Raw genomic sequence first — 16573 nt, 5'->3', positions numbered from 1 at the left:
AGGCAGCCTGTGCCAGGGCCTCAGCACCCTCCCAGGGAAGGATTTCTTTGCTGTATCCAGTGTAAACCCTCCTTCAGTTCAAGGTTTTCAGGTTAAATGAAGAATTAAGAAGTCCACCAGCAGGTCTGAGCTCCAGGGTCCCACCATACAGGTGCTCACAGCTATTTCCAGCACAAGGCATGCTGCTCCCATTCCCAGAGCAAGAAGTGATCCTAGGAGACCAACCACCCTTCAAGGGATCACCAGCTTAACAAGGTCATCTGGGCTTTGCCAAGAAACTTTCCTAATCATCATCATGGAACTTCTCAGAGGGCTTTTCAACAACTTCTTTCATTCATCCTAACGAGGCATTAGAGACAAATTAGCAAAGGAAAACAAGGAAGAAACTTTCTTCCTTGTTAATGAGAAAGAGAACTTCTGCAGATGCTTTTGTTAGTCAGATTCAGGCCCTGGAGCCAAAAAGCTGGAGGGTCAATGAGTTGGCATGGGACTGTGTTAGGAGACCTTAACTGCTCCAATTCCTGGCCAGCCTGGCCTTGGACACTTCCAGGGATGGGGCAGCCACAGCTTCCCTGGGCAACCTGTGCCAGGGCCTCAGCACCCTCAGAGGGAAGGATTTCTTCCCCACATGCAATCTAAATGCTGTCAGTGTAAAGCCATTGCCCCTTGTCCTGCTACTCCAGGCCCTTGCCCAGAGTCCCTGTGCATCTCTCCTGGAGCCCCCTTTAGGCTCTGGAAGGGCCTCTCAGGTTTGACCTCTACAGACTGGGCTCAGGTATGGGTTAGTGCTGGCCTTGGCAGAGCTGGCTTAACAGCTGGGCTCCATGATCTTAGAGGGATTTTCCAACCTAAATGATTCTGGGATTCTGTAACAGTTTTACCCCATATTTGCCCCTGGCCAGCATTCCTGCCCCTCCTTCTGTGCTCAGTTTCACTGTAGTTCCAACATTTTGTTGTTCCTTCCTCTCTGTCTCATGGTTTATTTTAGAGGGGAAGTCGCACAATTGCTCAAAACTGAGCAAAGCCTGTTCAATAATAAAACCAAAATATGAACAAAATGCCGGGATAGGGAGCAGTGGTTGTAGTTCCACCATGATCCATAGGAGATGCCAGATGAGGGCTCCCTGCTCTTTGAGCAAGCTTGGGCTGTGAGCTGGGTCACTGCCCACCCTGTGTGGGCACACAGGAAATTCCCCTCAGAACGGATAACTTTGGGAGCAGATCCTTCCACAGGAGACTTACACTGGTAAGTAAACACCATCAGCTTCAGGAAGTTCAATGGAAGCCTGAGGGTTTACTTCTTTATATATCTATGTAATTATATATATAAATATTTATAAATATCTTAATATCTATTTACTTATGTATATAAAGAAAGTTTGTTTATATAATTTCTTTATATATATATATTTTTAATTTTAAATATATATAAATTTGTCCTTGAAATTTATAATTGGCTTCTTGGCATCACAGGAAAGTAAAAAGAACCAATGTAAGAAATGGAGATTCAGGGACTGGGAAACAGCTTGGGATTTGGAGAAGTGCTGCAACAGCTAATTGGGAAGAAGGGAGAACACTTTAAAAACTTCTCCTGCTGAATTTTATTTTTACATTATCTGGGAGATCCTGTCTAAAAAACCAGAGTGTGTCACAATCAGGCATATGGAGTAAAGTTTCTCCTTTTTTTCCCCCTAAAAGAAGGAAATGGTCCCAGGTAGCTGTAATCAGAAGAGATGAAGAGTCCCTGGTCCTCAAACTCTACACGTGGTCAAGAGGGGCTTAAACTCCTGAAATTAAAATGCCAGGCAGCAAACACAAATAAAAAAGGAAATACTATTTCTCAGCTGAGTGTTTCCTCCCCATCAGTCTCCAGAGCCTGGCCTTCACCTCCTGGTTCCTCAGGCTGTAGATGAAGGGGTTCAGCATGGGCATTACCATGGTGTAGAACACAGAGGCCACCTTGTCTCGCTCCCAGGAGCTCCTGGAGCTGCTCTGGGAGTACATGAACATGAGGGATCCATGGAAAAGCACCACAACAGCCAGATGGGATGCGCAGGTGGAGGCAGCTTTGCCTCCACGTCCGTGCCAGGACGGTGGGCAGGACAAAGGCGTAGGAGAGGAGGATGGCCAGGATGGTGGCAGCCAGGTTGAAGCCAGCTGTGATGAACATCCCCAGCTCATTGGGTGCAAGGTTGGTGCAGGACAGGGCGAAGAGCAGCACCCCTCACAGTAGAAGTGTCAATGAACTTGGGGCCACAGAAGCTCAGCCTAAGGGCCAGCACCATGTGGAGGGTGGTATTGGCAACCCCAGCCAGGCACAAGCCGACCACCAGGAGCACACAGGTCCCTCGGGACATGGAGGGGGAGTAGAGCAGGGGGCGGCAGATGGCCACGTAGCGGTGGTAGGCCATGGCAGCCAGGAGGAAGCACTCGGTGGTGGCAAAGGCCACGTAGAAATGGAACTGCCTGAGGCACGCAACATGAGAAATGACCTTGTCCTCATCCAGGAGATCCCAGGGCAGCCTGGGAGTGATGCAGGAGGAATAGCAGAGGTCACGGAAGGACAAGCTGCTCAGGAAGTACAACCAGCTGGATCAACACCAGCAGCCCCACATTCCCCAGCAGGGTGATCACATAGATCACCAGGAACACCATGAAGAGGACAACCTGGACATTGCCCAGCTCAGAGAATCCCAAGAGGACCAAGTGAGCACTGAGGGTTCCATTTCCTTTGGCTGCCATTCTGATGCAGGTGCTGTGGGAAAGCCGAGATGGAGTCAGGATATTCCTGTTTTCTGCACAAACATGTTAAAAATGGCTGTGTTTTTATCAGCAAGCTCAGTCTGGAGATACAGGAACTGCAGAATTTACCATTTGGTTCAAATTACACTTTAAAGTAGTCAAAGTTCACTACTGAGCTTGTTTCTAATGGTTTTAGTCTGCTTTAGCCACTGATTGGGTTTGATAAATCACTCTGCACAGTGGAAGTTTTATATTACCTCCTGAAGAAGTTAAGGGGGTTGTTACTCACCAGATTCAAAGCATTAACCCCAGTAATTTATCCTGACTTTAAAAATCATTATGAATTTGAAAAAAAAAATGAAAACAACAACCACCCAAAAAACAACCCCAAAGCTTATTGGTTTAGAAGATCCAAAGGAGACAAAGTACTAGTGAGAGATCAGGACATCTGTACAATTTTCTTTAGGAGAGTCAGAACAAATGAAAATAAAACATATTTCTTCCCTGCCTTCCCATGGAACTGTAATTCAGCTTCAGACTGGATATTTGTATTAAAAAGCCCTTTAAATATAGTGATACTTGTATCATTCCTATGAGAAGTATGAAGCAGAGAAAGAAAAGGGTTTTAAAAGTCTGGAGGCACCAAAAATGTTGTGGTGCAATGATTAACTGGGAGGAATAAGATGCTGATAATACAGTTCAAATAAATAGAAATAAATAGATATAATTTGGGAAACAATTCAGGTAGTGCTGCTATGAGCAGCACTAAGATTGATCTTCAAGGCCAGGTTGGACAGGGCTTGGAACAACCTGAGCAAGTGCAAGGTATCCCTGCCTGTGGACCATTGCTGGAGGATCCATAAAGATGTCCCTTCCAACACAAAATGGATTCCATCATAAATTCCTGGGTTTCACATCAGAGAGCCTGAGCCTGCATGATTATTTATTGTGACAACAACCTCCCACCTCAAGCCCTCTCCTTGTAACAGATCAACTCCTTGCAGCCTTAATTTGGGTAAAACTCACCTTTTTCCTCACATCTCAGGGCCCTTTTTGTTTTATCAGATTTTATCTCCCAGACCAAAGTTTCCAAGGAGAAATAAACACAGATTTCTCCCAGTATTAGTGTGGAAGACAGGAATCATTTACCCTCACCAAGAGCATCCAGACTTGACCAAAAAAATCTGCTGTTTGTAGTCTTCATTCACAGGAACTCCAAGGGGTTTGTCACTGCCCTGCCCTGGAGAAGGAATTTTCCCTTGGGAATGGAGGACTTTGGAAGCAGTTCCTTAAGGAGGAGATCTGCACTGGTAAATAAACACCATTACTTAAAACAACTCAGTTAGTTTCAGGAAGTTAAATGACAGCTTGAGGATTTATTTACCACTATATATATAATTAAATATATGAACATTTAAATATATAAATAAAGTCAATATAGAGGTTTAATTTATATATGGAGTTAGAGAAGTAATTACTTAATACATAGAAATATTTTCCTCATACATATAATTTTATTTCATATATTGAATGTAATTACATACATTTAAATATATGTCTTCAGATATATAAATAATTTCCTGGGATAACAGAGAATTTAAAAAAACTGGTGTAAGAAATAGAGATTCAGTGATTGAGAGACAGCCCAGGGTCTGGAGAAGTGTTGCAATTGCCAATCAGGATGAAAGGAAAACTCTGTAGGAACTTTCCTGCTGCAATTTATTTTTAAATTTTCTGGTGATAATGATGAGCTGAATTTAAGACTTTTAGGTTCAGATTGACCCTTCAGTCAATTTGCCCAGAGTGTGCCTCCTAATTCTGCTGATATGACAGATATTGATCCAAATTTTGAGTTAGGAATGAAGGTTCAGATGTACTGGAATACATGTTTTGCAATCAGGAAGAACCTTCACAATTTCCTGGGGTTATTTGTTATTCTATCCTTCTGCAAACACTTGGGAAGACAATTTTCCCCATCCAGCAAAAACTTGTCTCAAAACCACTTAAAATTTCAACCTGATTGTTAAGATACTCACAGGTCCTTGAACTGCAGTCCACAAGCTCCATCGGTCTGGCCAAAACCAGGAAGTTTTCCCTTTCCATCCTCTAACATGGCTGGAATATTTAACTGTTACCCCAGCCCCACGTGACCAATTACCACAGGGTCTCTGAGGCACTTGAACAAACAATGAGCCTTCCTTCAGAGGCCCTGGAATCCATCCTGAGGTTTCTCCCTGAAGTTTTAGGGATGGGATATCCACAGCATATCAGAATTGATGCCTGCAGAGCCCGGTTGATGCCATTTGTGAACACAACACTGCCAAGAGGAAACACCAAAACAAGGATTTTTGCTAAGGACTTGAATTTGAAAGATTTTTAAATTCTTCTCTAATTCCATATTTCTCTTCTCACCCTCCCAAAGTGTTGGAATCCGAGGTATTGATGATTCCGAGATTGTAGAAAGTCTCTGTCTCTCAGCCCCGCTGCCAAAGCAGAAGCCATAATTGGTCTGTGCTGGTTTCAAGGTTGTTTATTCTGTTTAACATGTTCTGCTGCCCTGCCCAGCTCTGTCCTGCAGGGCAGCGTGTGGGGCTCTGCCCTCAGTGGGATGTTACAAACATTAAATACCAGAAACTCCCTGGGCTGGATTTACAATAACGTGCCAATATCTGTCACCTACGTTGAACAGTGTGTCCCCAGCCTGAACCAACAGAAAAATGCCAACACCACAGTGAAACATGGAGGGCATGAAGAAGGAGAAAAAGGACAAGACACACCCAATTTCCTCCATCTTGTCCCCTTTGGACCCCTAATCTAGAATCCTAGAATTTTACTTTTGCACCCGTGCCACACTTAATTATTACTTATATCAAACACTCAGAGCTTGTAATTCATCCTGTAAGATTGAAAACTCTTTTCCATGGACAGAGACCAGAGACAGTGTCCCTGGGGGCTCTGTCCAGGGGGGTTCCTAACCCCCCTGCCAGGGTCCCAGGCCCTCCAGGGCAGCCAGAGAGCAGCCCTGGATTCCCACACCAAAGAAGCTTTTCCTTCCCTGTTCCTCCAGCTCTCAGTCAGAGGTTCATTGCAGGAAGTCACTTGAGTGGCTGTCAGTGCTTTTCTCCAGCTGCTGGTGGATGCCCTTGCACTCAGAACTCTCATCGATGGCTCATCTGCACCTTGGTGGCCACCACAACCTCCACATCTGCTCTCCAGTCCCAGTGTCTGGGACAATTATTCCCCATGGGCAACACTCAGCTTTTTCCCTTTTCCAAGCTTATCTGGTTCCCATCTGCCCATTTTTGACTAGGAACCCTCATTTTCAAAAGCCATTTTGCAATGCGTGCTTCAAAATGGGTTCAGGAGTTTCATGGGGAGTAAACTGTACCAGCCAGAGAATCCTGGGATGGCTGGGGTTGGAAGGGACCTTAAGGCTCATCTCATTCCAATGCCCTGCCATGGGCAGGGACACAGGATGACCCCTGAGGAATGTGTATCCACCAGGAGCAAACATCAATGCTGGATGTTCCATCTCCTTCCCACATGGTGCCTCCAGCTCCTCTCGTGCATGGGCAGGTGCTGCTCCCACAGAAGTTGGACACAGTTCACCCTCATTTCCCCAATCCTCACTTGCACAAAACCCAAAACCTTTTGGTTTTGAGAGCAGCAGCTCCAGCACAAAGCCACAACATGCACAGGGACAGCGCCATGGCCAGAGACTCAGGGTAATTCACTAAGGGCTCACTTTCCTGTTTAAAGGACAGGTGACGGCCAAGGCAAGACCAGCTGGACAAAGAAATTTAAACCATTAAATGGTTTCTCAAAATATTATTAAAATATTTAATACTTTCCAAATATTTTTTGTATTGCCAAACAATGGCTGTAAGGCCCCAGAGCAAAGAGAGTTGCTTATGTTTTAAAAGCCTTAATGTTTTAATAAATTAAAAATTATGGGTGGGTATATTTTAAATAAAACATAAAAAATAATCTTTAGTCCTATTTAAAGAAAAAAGTACAATCTTGTCTGCACCTAAATTAAACAATGTCCTGAGAGTGGCAGGGAGGAGCAGAAGGGTGGGAAAACAGTCAGTGTTACACAAAGAGGTCCCAGTTCATGGTCCTGATCACAGAGTCATAGAATTGGTTAGGTTGGAAAAATCCTCTGGGATCATCAAGTCCAGCATTTCCACAGCAGTGCCAAGGTCACCACAAATCCGCATCCCCAAATGCTACATCCACACACATTTTAAATCCCTCCAAGAATGGGGATTCCACCACTGCCCTGGCAACCTGTTCCAGGGCTGGACAGCTCTTCCCATGAAGGAACTTTCCCTTTCCAGCTTGAATCCCCCCTGGTGCAACTTGATGATGTTGTCTCCACATCTGTGGACATGTGAGTTGAGGCCCTGCCATGGGGGCTCAGCACAGCTGATAAAAGAGGAACAGGAGCATAAAGAGGAGGATTTAGCCAGGGAACCAGAATAAATAAAAACCAGGGAATTGTTGGCAAGATTTGGGAACAAAGGATTCAGCTGAGTGACCATGAGTGCCTGTGAGTTTTGTGTCATCAATAAATCAGCAAACTACCTTGATTCTGGCTTGATTTAAGCCAACTGAGCAGCTTCTCCTCCATCCCAACTTGTTCTGAGTCTCTAGGAGAGTCTCATCACTCTGGATTTAACCATGGACCTGGCACAGGCTGAGATAATGCACTGATTGGAGGTTTGGGGTTTTTTCATATATGTCATGCTTTAACACCAAATGTGTCACAATTCTGGGATGGCTTGGGTTGGAAGGGACCCCAAAGCTCATTCAAGTTCCAACCTCCTGCTGTGGGCAGGGACACCTTCCACTAGACCAGGCTGCTCCAAGCCTTATCCAAACACCAAAACTGGAGTGAAATTGTTATTTTCAGCTGATATTGAATCAGCCAGCACATAATCTAAATCAAAGTGCAGAAGGTCTCAAAAATCTCTCTCTACGTATTTCAGAAAAATCCCAGCATATCACCCACATCTCCATTGTACCTGGCCACAACATTGAAAGGTCCACACTCATTTTATTTTCCTGAGTCTTCTCCACCTCCTGGTTCCTCAGGCTGTAGATCAAGGGGTTCAGCATATAGGTCATCACAGTGTAGAGCACAGCAGCCCCTTTATCTCCTCCCTTGGAGGTGTCTGACCTGGGGAAAAAGTACATGAAAATCAATGCCCCATAGTAGGTGCTGATGGCAGTGAGGTGGGAGGCACAAATGGAGAAGGCTTTGTGCTTGCCCTCAGCCAAACTGGTGCTCAGGATAGTGGAGATGGTGGCCACATAGGACACTAGGACCACCAACATGCTAGGAACACTCAGCAAAGATGAAGAAGTCCTTAGGATGACAAGGCAGAGGGTGGTGTCAGAGATGGAGAGCAAGATCAGCAAGGAAACGTCACAGAAGAACAGATTGATTGCACTGGAGCTGCAGAAGAACAAGCTGAACACGCCAATGGCCACACAATAGGTCAGCCCCAGGACCTGGTCACCAGCTGGGAGCAGCACTCTGGGACATGACAACGGGGTAGAGCAGGAGGTGGCAAACGGCCACATATCGGTCATAGGCCATCGTAGCCAGTAGAAAGCACTCAGTGACCAGAAACAGGCCAAAAGTGAACATCTGAGCTGTGCACCCAGCACAGGCGATTCCCTTCTTCCCCAGCAGAATCCCAGTCAACATCCTGGGGGTGATGACGGTGGAAGTGCAGAGGTTCACAAAAGCCAGGTTGTCCAGGAAATAACACAAGGGGGAATGGAGCAGGGGACTGGCTCTGATCAAGGTGATCATCCCCAAGTTGCCCAGGATGGTGACAAGGCAGGTGAGCAGGAACACAGGATGAGGGTGACCTGATTTGCTGGGTCCTCAGTAAATCCCACCAAGATGAACTCAGTTTCTTGGGTGAAGTTGCTTCCTGGCATTCCTTCAAAGTGTGTTGTCTGTGTGTACTCCTTGCTGGAGGTTTCTTCCAGCTCAAAAACCCTCTTTGCAATAGGATCTGTTTAGAGACAATTCCACAAGATCCATGAAAAAAGTTTAGGCACAGATTGATTAGTCAGTGCTAGGTGGAAGTCCTGGCATGGGCAGGGAGAAGCTGTAGGTTACACACCCTGAGGAGCTTTACCTTGGTGCTGCCTTCAATCCCCTGTGTGTGTTCAGTCTGGGACTTGGAAATCATCCAGCACAACCTGAAACACAGAGAAAACCAATAAAAGCTGTAAAGGATAAAACAGAATTGATTATTCCTTGTGTTGGCATCTGCCAACCACCTGCTTCATCTGTCTTCTCCATAGAATCCTGTAAGGGTTTGGGTTGGATGGGATCTTGAAGACCATCTCATTGCACCCCCTGCCATGGGCAGGGACACCTTCCACTAGACCAGATTGTTCTAAACCCTGTCCAGCGTGGTCTTGAACACTTCCAGAGAAGGGGCACACAAAGCTTCCTGACTGTGAAGTCTCCCTTCCCTCCTGGTGCACTGGTTTGGCTCTAAAAGATTTTCCCAGCTCTTTACTCCATTCCTGCAGTCCTCAAACAAAAACATGCAACACCCAAAGTCCAGCAATCTCCTCCTGAAAATATTTCTTTTTTTGAGAAAAAAAAAGTTAAAAATCACCTTTAGATGTGCCTTATATCACCAAAAGTAAGATCCATAAATGTTCCTTCCAGGAAAGCTGCCAGTCCTCATCCAGGAGACCTTTGTGGTCAGTGAGAAGTACCCAGATCAAGTGTTCCACCAGAGTGTCCTCAACACACACCTGTAGCAAGTCACCTGGATTTGGTGCTAAGCCCAGAGTACAATAAGGAACTGGAGCCCAGGAGCCTCCAGGCAGGAGCTGAGATGAAGTCTTTGCAAGAAAAAGCAACAGGAGATGGGTGGCTCAGCATGAGCTGTCCTTACTCGTGGCTCTCCAGGATGATCCTCCCCTACGTCTCTGCTTCCCTCCTGATGCTCTTCAAGGTAGACATTAAGGCATTCTAAAGGCAAATTTAAAAATACACCATTGTCAGCAAAGGCCTTTTCCCATGTAATCTGGGGATTCAGAGGCTCTTGGAACCCCAGGAGAATGACAAAGCCCAAAGCAGGTTGTTATCGCTTCTCTGAGCTTTGAGTTTGGAGGTGATTACACAGGGGAGATAATTTCACCTTGAGTAAGCCTCAGGGCTTTAGGGACTCCCCAGAGCAACCACAGTGCAAAACCCCACCTGTTGTGTCAAATTTTTGAGCATTCCAGAGATTTTCTGCTCTACAGATGCTGTGTTTGGCTTTATCACACCAGTGAGCTGAGGGGAATCTCACTGGTAGGACACAGTCCCATGGGAGCTGGTATCCATCAGCAGTTCCAGTCACCAGAGACAATGAACCACCTTTCTATCCTTTCTAAATTCCTTAGACCCAAACCACAGTTCACTTGTCCCATCCCTGGAAGTGTTCAAGGTCACGCTGGAGCAATCCCATCTAGTGGAAGGTGCCCCTGCCCATGGCAGGGGAGTGGAACAAGATGAGCTCTAAGGTCCTTTCCAACCCAAACCATTCCAGGGTTCTATGAAGTTTGGCTGCAAGAATCCAGAAGAAGCACAGAATAGGCTGAGTTGGAAGGAATCCACAAGGATCATCAAGTCCAGCTCTCAGCCCTGCACAAACCCATCCTCAAAAGTCACACCACGTACCCAAGAGCATTGTTTAAATGTTTGTTGAGCTATGTCAGACTTGGTGCAGTGACTAATGGTCTGGGGAGTCAGTCCAGCCACCCTCTGGGTGAGGATAACTTTTCTAATACCCAGCTTAAACCTCCCCTGACAGAACTCCAGGCCATTCCCCCGGGTACTGTCACTGGTCACTAGGACAGAGAGGGCATCAGTGTCTGACCCTCCTCTTCCCCATGTGAGGAAGCTGCAGGCTGCAAAGAAGTCAGGTCTCCCCTCAGTCTCTTCTTCTCCAAGCTGAACAGAGAGCCCTCAGCCACTCCTCCAACAGCTTCTCCTCAAGGGCCTCACCATCTTTGTTGCGCTCTTTTGGACACTCTCCAATAGTTTAATGTCTTTCTTATATTGTGGTGCCCAGAACTGCCCCCAGAACTCAAGGTCAGGCCACCCCAGTGGCCTTGTCATAAAAGGAATCCAGGTCTGATAAGCAGGACTTATAAAACCCTTTCCCACTAGATTCCCAGAAAAGAGCTTTCTTCTCCACTTAATTCCCAGAAGAAAACCAAGCCCATCTACACCACCACTGGATCTTCAGAAGAAAATTACACCCTTCTACAAGATCACTACTTCACCAAAACCACATCTATCACTCCAAGAAGACTGCAACCACCATCTACTCACACTGCTATCAACACCCTGAACAACGGTGTCAGGTCCTATTCTGACTCTGTCAATTGTCTTTTTTTAATTTCTACTTTTCTACTTTTACTTTTAAATTAACTTTTAATTTCTACTATTTGTATTTTAATTTTCTTAGTAAAGAACTGCTATTCCTATTCTCATAGCTTTGCCTGAGAACCTCTCAGTTTCCAAATCATAATTCAGAGAGAAGACGTTTACATTTTCCATTTCACAATAACCTCCTACCTTCCTTAACAGATAGCTTTTCAAACCCAGACAAACTTCCAGTCAGCTACCACCTCTCCAGATTCCCAAGACTGCTCAAAAACTTAAGAGAGGTTTTTGATATCAGCAGCTCTTTGAGGATTCTTGGCTGAATCCCATCAGGCCCCATGGATTTGTAGGGATCCTGCTGGAGCAGCAGTTCCCACACAGTTTCAATCCTGTCTGTTGCTAGAGGTTCTAAATTCCCACTTCTGTGCTAGATCCAAACACAGAATGGGACCAGCTGTCTTTTGCTGATGGGGAAAAGAAAATGCTCAGTTTACAGAAACAGACAGTGCAGAAAAACAACAACAACCATACCTTTGGAACTGGGAATTGTCATTCCCTTGAGCAGGAGTAGGTGTTGCAATGCCCCGGGCTCCAAGTCTGGTTCCCAACAGAAACAAAGGTCCAAGGTGAAAGATGTCTCTGGATTTCAGGTTTCCTGTGCCTGTGATGGCACAGGACTGGGAACAGCTCCACCTGACATACAGCAGGTCCTCAATGGAATAATAAACCAACATTGATGTTTCCAGGCTCTAAGTGACACCACCTTCAACACCTCCATCTCCAGCATTTGGGGCTCCCCAGAGAAGTAAATACTTTAGATAAGAGTATGGGCAGTTAAACATGTCCTCCTGCAGACACACAGGCTAGTCCCACAGACACGGATCACACCTGGAGTTTCTCTCTAGGATAACCAGTTACTCTGGGCACATTTACATTCCACCTTGGACACCTCACCAATTTCCATGGCACACTCAGAAGCCATTTACTCAGCTGAAGGGAGGCAGATGATACAAGAGGTTTCTGCAGCTGTGAAGTTCAGGAAGACCAACCCACAGGTGTGCAAACCCATGGATGGGCTCCTGCCACTGCCTCGGCTGGGAAACAGGTGGGGAATCATTTAACCTCTGCAGGGAGCAAGAAATAATTGTTGTTTTAACATTTCCTGGTTGGGCTGCAGCTATAGTTGTTCTGCAGAGTGAGAGAAATAGAGATGGAAACATGAAGCTGTAAAGCCAGGCTATATGAGAAAATCAAATATACTCTGGCTAAGGTATGGTCTGCAACCTGCCTCCCTCCCACCCTGGGCTGGAAACATCCCAATGCATTAGGGAAAGGAAGGGATGCAGAATTAAATGCTCTTTTGAAACCATGGCATGTCAGAGCCCTTTCCAGAGAGTAGAAAGAATTTACAGTTCACAGAACTTTGCAAAATATTGTTTTGTTTTTTGTTATTCCAAGCAATGCCTAGCAGAGAAACAGCCATGGACCAGGGATGAACATCCTCATTGCTCCCACCCTCCAAACACTGAGAGAAGTCTCCTACCCAAGCAAGGGACAACATCATTTCCAATACTGATCTAAGATTTGGATAATTTCACGTTATGGGTGGCATTCTGTGCCTCCAGCCTGCAATATCCCAACAGCCAATGCAACCCCAGAAGCCCAGCAAAAGCCTGGATTCTCTGTGTGCTGCCCCATTCCCACTCCAACAATCCAAGCAGCCTCCTTCTCTTCTAAACAAGCTTTTATAATGAATATTCCAACCAAAACATTAAACAAGCAGGAATTAGTGCCACTAGAAAGACAGAACCCTTCTCCCTGACATATCACATCCAATGCTTCTTTATAATAAATTATGGAGAAAACCCAGGATTTTCTCAGTGAAACGGCAAAAACAATGAAAAAGTGGAATAATTCCTCAGATTTTCAGCTGCACAATCACCTTGAAAACAGGTACCGCCGGCCAGCACCGGCCGCGGTCCGAGAGGGAGCGGGCTCGGTCCGCGCCCGTCCCGGAGCGGCTCCGCCTCCCCACGGCGATTCCTGTCCCGATCCCTGCCTCAATCCGCCCCGGTTTTGCGGCTCCAGGAGCCACCGCCCACTCGCCCCAGGACCCCCAGCAGACACTGGCAGGACCAGGACCCGAATTCCCCGGCCCGGGTCCCGTTCCCGGCCCCACCTCAGCGCCGCGAGCTCCGCGCAACACCGGGAGCAGCCCCGGTCCGGGCCCCGCACAGCGCCCCGAGCGCCGGTCCCGCCGCATCCCGGGATGAGCATCCCCCGCCCAAAGCGGAGCGGGCGCGGATCCGCCGGGATTTACGGGCGGGGCGGGGCGGGGCGGGGCCGGCCCAGGTGCGAAGGGCGGGGCTGAGGGGATTTCAACCCCGGGAATGGCCGCAGGTGTTATTTGACCCTCGGCGCTCGGTGGGGAAGGTTGTAGTCGCGCCGGACTTCGTGTATTTCTATGTTTCTTTTCCTCTTTACTTGTTTTTATCACTTTTCCTCTATACCTCCTCTCTCTCCCTCTCTTCCTTCCTCCCATTCCCGCCCTACCCCCGCCCCCATCCCCCTACACACCCCAAACCTGCCATACCCCTCCACCCTCCCCCTTCTTCCTCTAAGCTTCCTTCCCCCCAACCCCGGCTTTCACCTGCCTCCTCACCCTGCTCCCCTTCCCCCCAGTTCCTCCCCACCTGTCATGAATCCTCCTCCTCCTTCCTTCACCCTTCTTGCCCCTCTATCTTCCCCCATTGTGAAAAATGCATATTATATGGCTCTACACAGATAGTTACTGTATGTATTATGTTATATTGATTAATTGTGCTTTGTAGTTAAAATGAAGACTTTAGTAGTTAAAAAAATTATATATATAGAGACTCTGTATGTGGGGGGGGGAAGTTTTTTTCTTTCTTTTTTTAGGATGAGATACTCACTTCGAGGAGCACCTAAATCTTCAAAAGGAAAGGAATTGATGGCTTCTTATCAGAAGAACCTAATTTCTTCAGGCCTTGCTCAGACTCGAAGACACCAGGGGATTAAAGGAAACAGTTGACATACAACAGACAGAGTTTATTGTTTAGAATAGAATGTATGCATAACCATAAAGGTGTATGAATATGCAACAAGTGTATTGTTTTAAGGGTGATTCCTTTGTTCACAAGACATGCTTTTGGTGACTTAGTGTCCGAGAGCATCCAGACGTCCGTAATTCTTTGCCTTTTTTTTTGTCTTGTAATTGTCCTAACTCTAAACTTCATTACTCTAATTGTATTATTAATTTTATAACCATTTTATTATTATAGAACTTTTAAAATTTTAAAAAACAAGTGATTGGCGTTTTTCACACCTATCCTCTTCTTTCCTCCTCTTCACCTTGACCCTCCCACCCGTGCTCCATCCTCGTCCTGCCCCCCTCACCCCACCTGCCCCTGCCCCTCTCCCTGCTCCCCTGCACACCCCGACCCCCCCACCTGCCCTCCTTCCTTCACCCACCCCGGCCGCCCCCTCTGTCCCCCCCATTCCCGTTCTCTGTCCCCCCATCCCTCTCTCCCCGCAGCGCTGAGGCGGGCCCGGGGCTGCCCCGGAACCGGGCCGGGCCCGGGCAGCCCCCGGGATCCCGGGCCGGGCTCCGCTCCGAGCCCCGAGCGCGGCCCCGGGGCTCCGCCGCCGCTGCGGAGCTCTCGGTGCGGCCGGGGCAGCCCGGCTCGGGCCGTGCCTAAGGCAGGGCTCGGGGTCACGGACACGGACTCGCCCTGGCCGAAAGAGCCCGCCCGGAGCACCAACACGCGGCCTCTGCGCTTCTGTCAAGCCCAGCAGAACGCTGCGCTTCCGCTTCTTTGCTGAGCCCAAACTCTCCGCACTTGCTCTTCTCCTCAAGCCCTGCAAACACAGCGTTTAGTCCCTCTTCCTGAGCCCCAGCTCTGGCGCTAGCAGCCTGCTCTAAAATGCTCCGTTTAGTCTCTGCTTTTAAGCTCGGAGCCCGATTTAGCACTCCCAAACGCAGCACTGGGTGTCTCTTTGTGAGCCCCAAAACTGCTCCAGTCCATCGAGTTCGGAGCCCCCACAAGTGCCCTGGGTCATGGGCAGATCCAGCTGGGCACCAGCAGCAGCATCTTCCTCATTCCCCCGTGGGATGGGGAAGAGACCAGAGACAAAAATACAGCTCAGAATCAGTCAAATACAATTATTTAATATTATTGACAACACATAATAACAGTGAGAGCAACAAGAACACTGAGAACAAAAATGAACAGGAGAAAGAGAAAAAAAACCTACACCCCCCCCTTTAACATTGTAAATCCAAAACGTAATCCACCACAAACTCCCTGTGTGGGGGATTTCCACATTCCTGTTATTTTCTCTGTGGTCCATCCTGGGGATTTGTGGATTAAAGGAGGCACTTGCTGCTCCTCTGGGCAAAGGAAAGGCTCCTGTGCTATTCCCAAAAACAGAACACCTGGAATTAGTGCCATGGGAGCCCAGTCTGGTCCTTCCAGTCACTGGGGGTCACAGAGGTTCTTTACGTGTAGAAAGTGAAAATGACATCCTGGTCCAGTGCATTCCCAGCAGGACTGGACACTCCTGGCCACAGTGACCAGTCCGTGGAAGTTGGACTTGTGACAATCCAGGAGGATTTTAAGTTGGATTCCTGCAGATTTCATTGTGCAGAAGCTCCAGTTCTTTTTGGCACCTCTTGTTTAAATGTTTCCCTGCTGGGAGAGGTCAATTAGTCTTTCTAATGGCCAGATTGCCAGAGGCAGGGAAAACCAACCAGCATTCCCGGCACATCTCCATCATTTCCATGTCCACCTGCAAGGAGTGGTCAAAGGACAGGAGCTAGCCCAGGACAGGCTCAGAGATGAAGCTTCCAAGTCAAACCATTCCATGATGATTCTACAATATTTCCCTGCATTGATTTTGCATTGTTTCCTCTCAAATGTAAACGTTTTATTAAAGGAATCACAAAAAAATCATTCAGGGAATAAAATAGGGAGCATCAAACATTCAAGAATCAGTCCCATGTCCATCAAATCATTATTAATTAGAAGCTTATTCCCTTATGTCTCCCACTGTTTTGCTTTCCTGGAAATCCTTAGGATCCCACAGTTTCTCAGAGACATCAGCTGGGATCACTGGAAGGTTTGCTCTGTCAGAAATCCAGGGGGGTTTAGAACACTTGTTCCTCTGCATCTCTGTCCCTTACCCAGGTTTATCCCAGAATGGTGTTGTAGGAAAAGTTGGGAATTACTAGAAATGCATCAGGTTCTAGCTGAGAATCGCTCTGCTTCTCAACTGCTCCAAAATTCCTGGCATTACCCCCACACATGCCCTAGAACACTGCTGTGAAAACAGCCATCAGAGGAACATCCTGAAAAGGGAAAACCGCCTCCAGCAGCAGCCAGAATGATCCCATTT

The 16573-nt window shown here is 47.2% G+C and overlaps 1 protein-coding gene and 1 pseudogene across 1 annotated transcript; both read right to left on the bottom strand.

Moving 5' to 3' along the window:
- Positions 1 to 1833: 1833 nt before the first annotated feature.
- On the bottom strand, positions 1834 to 2742 carry LOC144246505 (olfactory receptor 5B21-like). The gene is given in 5 exon segments (XM_077784351.1): positions 1834 to 2086; positions 2088 to 2220; positions 2223 to 2240; positions 2243 to 2586; positions 2588 to 2742. Coding segments are annotated over 5 exon segments (903 nt in total).
- Positions 2743 to 7796: 5054 nt separating this feature from the next.
- LOC144246506 (olfactory receptor 8U9-like) lies at positions 7797 to 8697 on the bottom strand (annotated as a pseudogene).
- Between the last annotated feature and the right edge of the window lie 7876 nt (positions 8698 to 16573).

This window comes from Lonchura striata, chromosome 6 (genome assembly GCF_046129695.1).
Source record: "Lonchura striata isolate bLonStr1 chromosome 6, bLonStr1.mat, whole genome shotgun sequence".
NCBI classification, from domain to species: domain Eukaryota; kingdom Metazoa; phylum Chordata; class Aves; order Passeriformes; family Estrildidae; genus Lonchura; species Lonchura striata.
This window is presented reverse-complemented; position numbering and strand designations above follow the sequence as displayed.